Consider the following 12,333-nt stretch of genomic DNA (forward strand, 5'->3'; position numbering starts at 1 on the left):
AAACCTCACGTCGTGCCCTCCGCTCGGTTTTGTGGCCTCCGAGGCAAGTGTGCTGGACACCCGGCCCAATTTCCATGACTTTTTGACTCACTGGACTGGAATAGTGTGTTGAATCGTCTTTTACTATGTATCAGATTGTTTGTTTGTTTGTTTGTTTTTTTGTTTGTTCAAAGAAGGAGTCCGGTAATTCCTCGGTCTAGTTACCGGTACATTCCTTTAGAACAAAATACGTTTGTCAGAGCGATGTCTGACCGGCCGTTATGCAAAAGGTGGCTTTTCATTCGCCGTTAAACGAACACTTTATCATGAACAAGTTTTGGCTAAGCTTAATTCTTGAGAAGCGCAGAGAGTTGGTCATCTTCTTAAAACCTTTCATGGCCACTCAATGAAACTATAGAATTCTACCTAACGGGCCCAGTGGAAGAAAAACCACTTGTTTAATTACAAGCCGAGAAGAAACCAGAGAAAATCCAGAATGAGATTTTCAAGAAAGGTGCCAGTCCAAATCACTCAGTAACGGTGAACCGTATTAATGTTAAGCTAAATTATCATTTTTAGTAGAGCTCCCTTTTCTCTGCCGATTCAAGTCATGTTTTTTTTCTCTCAGACTGATTTTGGTATTTAACTCAGCGAACAGGTAGAGGTGTCTCACGAGCTTAAAGCCATCCATTAGTTATTTTTGTCGGGCTTTTGCCAGTGAAAGAACATGGACTGCCAAAAGTCAAGAGAAGACCAGACTGCTATTTGGACTGATTTTGTGTTCCATGGTTTCTTAAGATTCTCAGAACATTTTTTAAACCCAATTTTTTTCGCTGTTCTACTGACCAGCTTTCAATAAATGATAGATGCATGGCCTTATTTCGAATTTCAACAAAATAATTTACTTTTAAAGGTGAAAAAAGTAATTCTCAATCATATACCGAACAGCTTTCCAATGAAGCCATTCCTCGTAAAAAAGGATTTCGTATTTAAATTGGTGTTGACTCAGATATCAAGCGTTGGGTATTTATGTTTAAGCGACAAAAAGAGGGAAACAACAAGAATGTCCGTGTTCATGTTAAAGGTAGTTAAATTGAAGAAATAATCTCAGCAAAATTTGACCAATTCTCGTACGCGGCTATTTACAACTTATTTGTTTCGATTCTGCTCAAAAATTGGACACTCCCTTTTCTCGGGCTCACACTACTTCATGCACACCTGCGAAAAGAGATAAAATTGAAATAATTCAAAACGTCTTATTAGAATCATACTAAAAAGGATAGCACTCAAAACACGTTCGGCACTTTTTTTCAATCATTTTTACATTTAGGGGAAAAAAAAGACTCAACAAAATATAAAATAAACCTTTAAACGATATCTCCACCTCCAATTCGTTTTGCCAAAGAAACCCTTTCTTGGACCTCCACACGATAGATTGTGTCGTTAGCGGAAAGCTTTCTGTTGAAAGCTTGCTAAGAGGCAAGTGTATCTCAATCTAAGTCCATGTAGTGTGTCACATTACACTCTGTTTCTCTGCTGTTAGATTGTATCGTTGGCAAACAACTTTCTGTTGAATTGCTTTTGAAATCGAACTGTATACCTAAGAGGCAAATTTTTAGCAACCAAATTCCAGTGTGTCACTTTTCTATGCGGAAAATCTATTTTTTGTTCTTCATTCATGAAGACTGCAAAACTTTGTTTCACTTCTAATTATAGGGATTGGTGTTTTCTTGAGAGCCAAAGTTGCTGGGTAACTGACATGAACTAGACGTGCTCTTAACATTTAACAATGAATAAAGTAATTGTTGGTATTTTTTACACAGTAATGCAAGTCAGAGCCACAGATAAGAAGTAAATAAATTGTGTTAAAAAAGACATCTTGAGAATTCCCATAACAAAACCCGAATGTTTCATCAGAAAGAGATACTTTTCAATTTAGCCATTTTACGGTAAGATCTTTCAAATGATCAGGTGTTCAGTGCTTTGAAGAACAAGACATCCTGGCTTATAAAATTTAAGCTAGAAAGGATGTGCCGCCGGTCGGTTGCTCGTGTGTTACGCAAGTATCATACAAGAATGAGCTTCTCGGATAGTTTGTTTGAGCCCCGGCAAGTCGGAGCCAACTTTAGTCCCCATTACAAGGTTAGTGAGGCTAATGTTGCCGGATCCAACAATATAATATCGAGTTTGTAACGGCACTGCGACAGCACAAGATGAGAAACTGCCAGATATGTATGCATTTTAGTCTACCCTAGCAGCATCTCACTTTATCCTTGAAGTGCTTAAACTGTTTTTTTTGTGAATGCGGTTTAGCTCAACTACTGATCTATCTCTGTGATCTCGGTTGTTTAAAAAGGTTTATAACGTACTCCACCATAAGGTAATGAACGCTATGACAAGACAAATAATTGACTGAATCTCCACTGAATTTGGATAGCACCGTTATGTTAGTTTCCGTAAAAACTTGTGGTCATGTGAAGTACAATGAAGAGACAGCTAGGTTTTACTTACTGTATTAATCAAATCTTCTCTACAAAAGTAATCGATGTTTAAAGGAAAAACGAAAAACTGTAAAGGTCTTGCACCAACCGAGATGCAACATTGCATAACTTCTAGACTGGAACGTCTCGTCTAAGCGCCCATTATTCTTGGTTATAGAGACGTGATTTTCAAGCGTAGTATGCTTTTCAAAAACTTTCTTCATAAATTTTATGTAATCTATGGTTTCAAAAATTCCCAAGTCCAAGGCAGCAAGATGAATGCACAAATATTTCTTGAAACGAGCGACCAATAATTCGCTATACTTAGGTATAGTCCAATCTTAACGAAATGTGGTGTATGACATAGGACTAAACTCTACCCATTTTATCTGATTTCTTGACGGTTTAATGAAAACTCAAAGAAATAGAGAACGGGGTAAAAATACTTAGTTATGAAGATTTTTTAAATGTAGTCTTCTTGCTAGAACGATGGGTACCGGAGACGTAAAAGGGGTCTTTCTTGCGGGAAACAGAGACGAGTGATTTTCTGTTGCATTTCTTTGAAAATACCCATCATTAAGGCTTTCAGTATCTTCAGACCGGATTCAGTTAAAAAGCAATAACCGATTTTGTTACAGAAACTGAGCAATTTGAAAACACCCTTTATTCTTGCGGCACAACGCACATCGTTAATAAGCTGTGATGGCTGTCGGCGACAGAATGAAATCCAGGAGAAGCTCATTTAATACCTTCCTGAGCCCAGTCAATTTTGAAATGAAATGTTCAATTAAAATTAAGCAAAGCATAGAAGACATCTGAGGTTTAAGTGATGGTTTTTAAAATCTTCAAAGATTTCAAAGGCCATGACAAATTTTGTTACAGAAACTGAGTAATCTGAAACGACCTAATAGGCCTTCCTGCCAGCAGGTAAGAAATGAATCCGATCCAATCACGCGAGGAATGAATTGGTCAGATGAACTAAAGCAAAGAACGGAAACACTCAAAGTTCGGAGAGGGTTCAATAAAATGTTTGCTATACGCGCGTTAACGTGGGCTATCCTGGTTTGTCGAGGACTTCTGACTCCGTTTAGCCGGCAAATGCGTCTTATCTAAATTAAACCCCCCCCCCCCCCCCCCCCCCTTCCTTGACAGAAAAGAAAACGTGCAACTTATTTAGAGAGAAGGCTGTGATTAAAGAAAGTTCTTGTTAGGTTTTCTATGACGGATTTTGACTTAAATAATTCCATCGCCATCTGTCTTGGTCTTATAACTTCAGTTGAAAACATACTCATTGGCCAAGTGGCAATTTTACAGGTCCTTGTTCAATATGAAAACTTATCTTTCTCTCGGCAAATGTCCAAAATCACGGCTGTGCTTTCTGTACGGAAGTTTCAGTATTGAACTTAGAATTCTTTGTTTCCTTAGCCTAAAGACCGCACAAACTGAAGCTTTTCCCTTATCGTGGCCCTTCAATAAATTTGTGATATTTGCAAAGAAAAAGTTGCTAATAATTTACTCAATTGCACGCCCAGGAGATCTTAATAGGGAGTCGCGAATAGTACCTCGAAAAACGTGGGTCTCGGAAAATTTTTGGCAGGATCTCGGAAGTCTCGTTTTTGCGTGGTTTGTTTTTACTTTTTAAGAGTCTCGAAACTTTTTACCACGGAGTCTCGGGCTCGGATTTTTAACTAGGATCTCGGCGTCGCGGCGAGTCTCCGATCAGTTTACCATTCGCCACCTCTCTTAATTAAAGTGAAGTTTTTTAAGAATTTTGAAAGGTTTTGATCGAACTTTAAAGTTTAAGTTAATTTTTAGGCAAAATGATGTTCTATTTTTGAAGAAATTATGTCTCAGTGTGGTGTCAGTCATTTGCTGCGAAAACCTCTCATTTAAAGTATATTTACTATTGGAGTTTTTGCTGTGGTTCGGACTTTGTAATTAAGTTGATGTCTTAGTTCCTTTCACAGAAACGGCCTTTTTCCTTTTTATTATTCGAACTCTTAACTAACTGAACAAAACTATACTGTTCATGTTTATAAGACTTGGAATTTCAGAGTCTCGTAGATGGTCTTCAAAACGCTTTAAATTCAAGGAAAAGGTTCTTACTGCTTTTAAATTCGGACAATATAACGGAAGATCGTTCTTTTAGATATGGATCGGGGGAATATGCTTGTAAAGAAACATTTGTTCTATGGCGAAGGCCAGACAAATCCCTGAGGATACGAATACAAAAAGTCGAAACCCGAAACCCTGAGAGCGACATGCAAATGCAGTTCTCACAGTGATAAAAGGGAAAGTATATGGGGAAGAACAAAACTATTTAACTTTTAATATGAATAGATTAGATCTCTGCACGATTTTGGCTTATGTTTGATGATCAGCGGTCAGCTAGCCACTATCTCACAGAACCAAATCAGTCACGGGTGCAGCTACTTTATGAGAAGTGCACTCGCAACGAACTCTTAAAAATTGTATATGAATATGAAGTTTGAATCTTGTAAAAAAAACAATTACAATTTGAACCCACGGGATGAAAAGACCGCAAACTGAATTTACAAAACATTGCTCGATAGATAGTTGTTTACTCATGGAGCACGCAGATAACAAAAATGTCTTGTTGTGTTTGTTTAATTCTTTATATCAATGATTCTTTTCGCGCTTTCAGAGTACAATAAAAGCCTCACGGCTTTATTTTGAGCTGTCGGTCAGAGAGCGTCTCCACGGATCTGTAAAATATTGTTTAAATCTGTGTAAGGCAAAGAAAAAAAATACACCTTTAATGCAAGTTTAAGGTGGACCGGCATTTGAGGACCGAAATTTTAACAGCACGCTTTCTTATCCAGAAGTAAAGAAACGTTTGTTTCGACTGGACAAAGCATGGATAATTTCGTTTAGACCCGTTGGTGGATAATCCCTGGTCTTGAGGCAATTAAATACACTCTTGTGTTAACAAAACCAATTCATCCTAATGCAGTTTGTCATAAATAGGCTCGGTGGTCATCACATAAAACATGAAATGTCTGTTAGTGATAAAGCTGTAGTCATTCTCCATTGAATCAAGCGTAACTGGTTTGGCTTTCGAACAAAATTGTTCCATTGTTCACTTTGTCTTACAACTAACCCCAACTGCTTCATCATTTCAGTTTTCTGTCGGTGAATTCTCCTTCGTCCGCCTTTTAAATTTCACTGATTAAAATGAATCATGCAAACTAAATATATTCTACAAACAGCTGAATATTTTTTATTGAAAACCTAAAAGACTTCGAACGCGCAGTCCGACTGCCTTAATATTAACTCCACCATGCGTGATACTGAAAATGTACGGCCAATTTATTTCCTTGTTTACATTGTCAAGTTATCACAGTCTTGTGCCTCTCTTCTTTTTTGCATTCGAATTGAATGGTTTTATCCTTGTTTTTCTCTGTTGAACATAGGGGGCACCTGAATTTGGTGGCTTTAACCAAATATCGATGTGAAACGCGGTCCCTTTCAAGGCGATCCTTCCTCCACCCCTTGTCACTTCCAGATGTTCATTTTCCCAGGGAAGGAAAGCTCCGTAAAATGTTCTGTGGGAAGCAAGGCTGGAAACTCCTTCGGATTCTGGTCAAGTTTCCGTTTTGTCTAGAACTTTCTAAGATGATGAGATGTAGAATTAAAGCCGAAGTTCAGGAAAGTAGTCAAGATCTATATTAGACGATAATTTCACAGCTTTCGGTGTTCGTTGGCCGATATTCCCGCCGAGCGCGACAATCATCATACGTATTTAACTATTTTAACAGATCCAATTTTCTCATTCTGTTTGAGATAAAGAAGAAAAAAAAAACATGAAGTCAGAGGTGCAGAGTTTCCAACATCTCAATGACGGATAAAAACTTAGGTAATTCGATGTCTTGAAGTTTACTCACCGTTTTAGATTAAATTCACAGTAAGAAAAATTGCCTACGTTATTTAATTGATGATTTTTATTACTACTAGTAATGCAGTACTTGGATTAATATATAATAGCACTCCCAATGCGAACTGAAATTTAATTTTACTCCAGATGTGTGGTAAAAATGCTAGATTCAGGAGTTGTCAATGGGGAGAACTTTTTTGCTTTTTTCTTCATGTTGTTAGAGCTTAGTTGTAGTTAAATGTTGTAAAACTAGCATTTTATTTGCGAATTATTTGATCAGGAGTTAGGTATGTGACAAGTTTTCTCTCGCCCTTCTGTGAAAGAAATCTCATGTCAAACTTTTATCTGTTCTTCAACACTGATTCTTTGCTGGTGCAAAAAAATCAAATGGTGATCGGGGATGTGGCGTAAAATCCAATGCCTTTATGCAGTGATATTAAACACCCGCAACCTTTTTTACACCAAAACAGTGATTTTATTTTATTCATTTTATAACGATAACAATATGATTTAACTCTAAAAACAACACAACGACTAAATAAGAAGGCAGCTTTCAAAGAGATTGTTAATTACGATTTTGTTCGTCACTTCGATGTGGCCTAAAGACTGTTCTTGTAAACTTGACATTCTAACCAAAGCGGTATTTTGAGGAAATTGAGAAGACAATTTTGGAAAAAAAAATACTATAATTTTCACGTAGAATTAACTAATCCTACCAGTGTCTCTTTCTTACGAGTCAATGTATTAGAATGCGGTATTCTACCCGGCAAACAAAGAATAAGCATTTATCACATTTATTTATACGCAATTTGGAGGAAAAATTGCTGAGACGCGACAGTTTAAACGATTGAGTGATCTTAAACACTGGGTATTGTTTGCACGGTAGGATTTATAATAAAGTGCTGTTTACTTCAGTCCATCACTTCCTAAAGTACAGGTGGTAATGACACGAAATGGCTTGTTTTTCTTCAATGGGGATCAAACTCTTTTTTTACTGAACGCTCATAAAGACTAGTAAATCTTTACTGGCATAAAACATCTCTTCGGTTTACCATTTGTTTGAAATGCATTCCCGGTACGGACAGTCATCAACTCAGTTGAAGTTCAACTGAACCTGTGCAAATTCTGCAGAGTAATTCGAACAAGTAGTCGGGTTACATTAAGTGAAATTTGCGGCTGCGAGAGTAAGGCAATAAAATAGAAAGCTCACGAACTGAAAGCACAAGACAATATATCGATTAACTTCAGATCATGCTTAACGTTTTACGGCCAAAAGAAAGGCATGAGATTACGTCAAAGAGAACAAATATGTGAAAGGCACAGACAGAAGAACCGAAGAAAAATTCAAAGAAAACAACCCGGACCAAATCAGATTTTTATAAACCTTATTGGAAAGAAAATAATCTTAATGGGCGAAAAAGGTCAAATCTGAACGTTTCGGATATCATTTTATATGTTGTGATTTCACCTCAGTCATGACAAAAAAATGCCCCAACTACAGCGCACTTTCTCACAAAATAGAAAATAAAGAATGATTACTTGTTTACACTCAGACAAGGCCGTAAGAAACTAAACTCATTTTGATGAACAACTCGTCAACGATCGGAACAGTTAAAGTGGGTTAACAAAGATCTGTGCTTTTCAGTGGCTCTTTAAGATGTTAATTTCTACACCCCCAAAAAATGTTTGTAAAATTACTTCCGAGCACTTTACGGTCGCCGCATATTACCCATTGGCAAATAAACGACATTATGGCTTTGTTTATGCTTAAAATCCTTTAAGTTGGCTAAGAGAAAGAAAGGCAGTAGAAATTTAATATTAGAAAAGAGCCATTTCCTCCCAGAGGGGACGTCTTCTAGGTTAATTAATTATTCTAATCCGGCAATTGGCAATCTCCATTAAAACAATTTAAGGAGACATTCACGTGACTATAAGTGGGTGAGTTTTTAAGACAGTTTGCTTTCATTTCCACGCATTTAGTTCACGAGGTTAAAACAGCTGACACGACACCAGCATGCAGGCTGCAAAGACTTCGACTTTCTCTGTGGAGTCTCTGATTTCGAAGGAAAGCTTTGAATCGCGAACAGACGATCACGGCTGCGTTGCTCTGCCAAGGGAAAGAACGCGAACATCACCTAGCTTCACAAGTTCAATCACCATACCTCGGCCATTGTCGCTTGACGCAGTTTCACCTGGCCATTGCAGCCCCTTTTCCCAATCCTCTGAATCGCCTCTTTCAAGTACAGGGGCTTATTCTATCTCGCCTCGCAGTACCGAGCATCAGACGGGTAAGGCCGTAGTGAAAGTCTTTTTACTAGTTCTTTTATCAGTCTCCCTTTCTTTACAAAGTTCTTTTTTTGCCATCTTGTCTTAAACATGAAGTAAAGAACCCAGATTTATACACGGTAGCATTGAAAGCCCAACTCAGCGGAAGATGCTGAGCGAGATTCAACTGAAGTGTCATGGAGGCGAATTCGGAACCTTCGAGTAGCGACCCATCCATTTAGGGATCATAGACGGATTTGACTCCAAATCACACACATGCAGAACAAACCTCTACAAGGGGATCATCGCGCGGCCTCCTTGCATCTCCCAAATTGCTGATTGTGCCAAACTACAATTTAACATACAATCTAACACTGTGGTTAAAATACCTGTTTTTTTCTTCTTTTTCTTTCTTCTTTGTCTTTTGCATTTTCCCGCGTGCATGAGTTAAGGTTACTTTTGTAGTCTTAGATCAAAATACAATCAAACACCCTAATTAGCTGAACTATAACTTTGTCACTACACTCTTTTCTCCTTTTGTTTTTATCCTCCTCCAAGTGAAGGCCAAAAACGCACTTTGTAGAAAGAGAAAAAGTGTTTTTTTTAACGTGAAATAACTTATGGTCAGTTTTTCAATTACGTATCGTGTAATTAGGTTTTAGAAAATATAGACCTCGTAGGGTTTGCTTGCGCAACCCGTTGCATTAACCTCCGGCTAAAAGGAAAAGAACTAGCTTGCAAAGAAACTGCCGACTGATTCAATGCCTACTAAGTGACAGCAGCGCGCGAGTTTGAAGGCTTCTGGGACAGGAACTCGTTACTTTTCATCTTCCTGTTGTTTTTATTAAAAGTACTAGCGTGTATTCTATAAAAAGAAATTTTGTATCCGAAAGTAAAGGAAGTGTAGGCAATGAAACGTGATTCTCTGTCAGTTATCAGTGCGATCGTGTAAAATTGCATTAAGATTAAGACGAAACAGAAATCCAGTGTTGCAAAGCTCAATTTACTTTAAATTGGGGACCATGACTGAATGGTTATATTTGCCAGTGGATCTGTTGAGGAGAATTACTGGTGCAATCAAAGTATATCCCAACGGCGGCTTATGCATTATTAATTTCATGATTCTGTGTTTGTGAGAGCAATGCCGAGTATCGGCGTTGCATTGCCAAGGTGCCATACATTATAAGAAGGAAAAGGAAATCGATCTATTTTTAGACGTGGTATGCCTATGGCATCCCACGTATTAAGGTCTTTAAACAATAAAAAATGAAGTCATTTAAGTTCAAATATTTTAGAATATGACAAAGGCTCTTCTCAGGTAGATATTTGATATCTGCGCGTGTACGACTTTTTAAAGTAACAAACCTTAACCAGATGTGCTCTTCGGCATTTGAGACGTACTCGCTTAAACTGGGTGGCTTTTGCGTCTTTTCCCATTGTCCCACTCATGATACTTGTTGTGACTATCATGATACACTTTTCTCATTCAGGAGTACAGCGCAATGACGACTCGACCAGAACCCGACGTTACAGGACAGCATTTACACGCGAGCAACTCAGTCGACTTGAGAAGGAATTTCTCAGAGAAAACTACGTTTCACGTACTCGAAGAAGTGAATTGGCTTCCATGCTTAACCTTTCAGAGACCACAATCAAAATCTGGTTCCAAAACAGAAGAATGAAAGCCAAAAGACGCCGCATGGCCTTGGGACTTAAGCCTGTACAAGCATTTTGTCCCACAAGGCACCTACCCGGGGATGGACATCTCTCCTCAAGTCATCTGTACAATGGTCTTCATTACGTTCCCTGGTCGCCATATTCCTCTGTCAGTGGTCCTCTGTGGCCCCATGGTGTTCATTTTCTACATTGTGATCCTCATTACCATCCATTCTCTGTAACTCCATCTGGGACCAGTGTTACCTCATCCTACAGACCGCCCAGTACACAAGGAAACTGTTCACATGTTTGGAAAATTACAGAATAGTAACATGGAAAGAAAAACTCTTCCACACCTTTTACTGAATGATACGATGAAAAGGTGGAAAAACACACGCTGACCCAAGGTTTCAACTGAGTTTGAAAAACACACATGAAGTTTATTTAAGCATTACAAAGAACTGTGCAGTTCACTATAGAATTTTCAGTTATCAAAACTAAGTATCTGCAAATATATCCACGAAACCATGATATTTACAAGTGTATTATATGAACTATTGTATTCTTACTTTAAAGTAAGAGTGCTCAAAGAAGAGTTTAATAAAAAAGTGTACAGAATTACCGCTGTTTTGGTAACAGCTAAAAGTGGTTGCGAACATGAAGTCATACGCATTCGGGATTCCAACGACCTTTGAGATCAAGTTGAGGAGAAGAAAGCTGAAAGTGACTGCGTAGTGATCTCAAACCGTTCTTCTTTTCTGAAACGTTCTGATGACACGGATTAGGCGTAGTAATATCAAACAATTTGAGCTTTGTTTAGTTCTATATTATTACCTATCCGTATTAAATCCTACTTAATTCTCATTTTGGACGCAAGTATGCTGCGAGCTTGATCGCGCTAACAAAGGCGGGAAAATCCATACGGTCAGTAACAATTGTTTCTCTCCGTATTTTCCCTGTGTTTCATTTCCGTTTATTGAAAGAAAACCAAAGGGTGCATTACCTATACTTAACGGTGCCATGGTCGCTAGTTAATGATATTACTATTGTTGCTGTACTATATACTACAAAATGTTGGGCATGTAAAAAAAACTCAGTCTTACAACCAACCTTGTTACAAACGTTTTCTTTCACAGTTCTTTTGTACGGGACTCTTCACTATAGCTCACTATAGTGCACCAGTTTAAATGAGACCCTCCTTAGGGGTTTTGGGTTTTCACGCACCCCTGACTTCAATGGACTTAAAACTAGGGATTTAAAGCCGCTTACAGGTATAAAACTGTAAACTGAAGCAAATGGGTATCCCTGAAGCGAACCGGGGGTTATTTTGTTCCGTAAACGAGTTTCATTCTTTTCCACTATCACGACAACTTTTAATGAGAAGATGCTGATGATTTCGAGAACTCCTCAAAAAGGAAAAAAAAGTTACATGAAAGGAAAAACAACATGCATCACGAAACTACTGACTTCTTTTTTAAATTGGATCGATCATTTTTAGATTTCTTTCAATTATTTGCTAAATTATCTTATTAAAGAATGCTCGTATAATAGTCTCAGATGAAAATTGAGCTACAAGCCGGTTTCAGTTTATTTTGAAGAAGTTTTCACGTAGTAGAAAAACAGAGGCTTCTTAATGTCTTTTGATTGCCTGACACTAAGACATTCCATACAATAATTCAAGACAGAGTTGAAATTAATAAGCGCATAATGGTTTGATGTGTGGGAAAACGACCGGAAATATTTACCAAATGAAGAAAAAGATTTAAGTTGCGCAGCACGGTTAACTTCAATGCACGTATCTCTCTGGGAACTCTAATAAAAAGGGAAAGCATTGATTGAATTGAGCGCTCCATTTGTCATAAATACGTATAAATCACGATTAAATGAAGTTCATGACTCAGATTTCGAATTGGAAAATGTAATTAACTGAAAGGGTCGGAGGTAAGAAAAAGTTCATTAAAAAAACCTAAATTATAAAGAATATCAAATTCTCTTAAAACTGAAATTGAACAAGCAAAGAATTTCTAGAGTGTTTTGTCGAAAACACTCAGTCGAAAC

At 37.8% G+C, this 12,333-nt stretch overlaps 1 protein-coding gene across 8 annotated transcripts in view; it reads left to right on the forward strand.

Moving 5' to 3' along the window:
* LOC138044111 (homeobox even-skipped homolog protein 2-like) overlaps window positions 1-12,115 on the forward strand; it is a 69,871-nt gene extending 57,756 nt beyond the window's left edge. For 7 of the 8 annotated variants that reach the window (XM_068890790.1, XM_068890775.1, XM_068890766.1 and 4 more), the window contains 2 exons: window positions 8,335-8,642; window positions 10,110-12,115. In XM_068890790.1, coding sequence (XP_068746891.1) covers window positions 8,369-8,642; window positions 10,110-10,603 — 768 coding nt within the window. In that variant the 5' untranslated portion in view covers window positions 8,335-8,368 and the 3' untranslated portion in view covers window positions 10,604-12,115. Of the gene's footprint in view, window positions 1-5,527; window positions 6,337-8,334; window positions 8,643-10,109 lie in introns of those variants that run through there. The other variant, XM_068890821.1, reaches the window with a different exon arrangement.
* Window positions 12,116-12,333: the final 218 nt, after the last annotated feature.

The sequence above is a fragment of the Montipora capricornis genome, chromosome 1, assembly GCF_036669925.1.
Source record: "Montipora capricornis isolate CH-2021 chromosome 1, ASM3666992v2, whole genome shotgun sequence".
NCBI classification, from domain to species: domain Eukaryota; kingdom Metazoa; phylum Cnidaria; class Anthozoa; order Scleractinia; family Acroporidae; genus Montipora; species Montipora capricornis.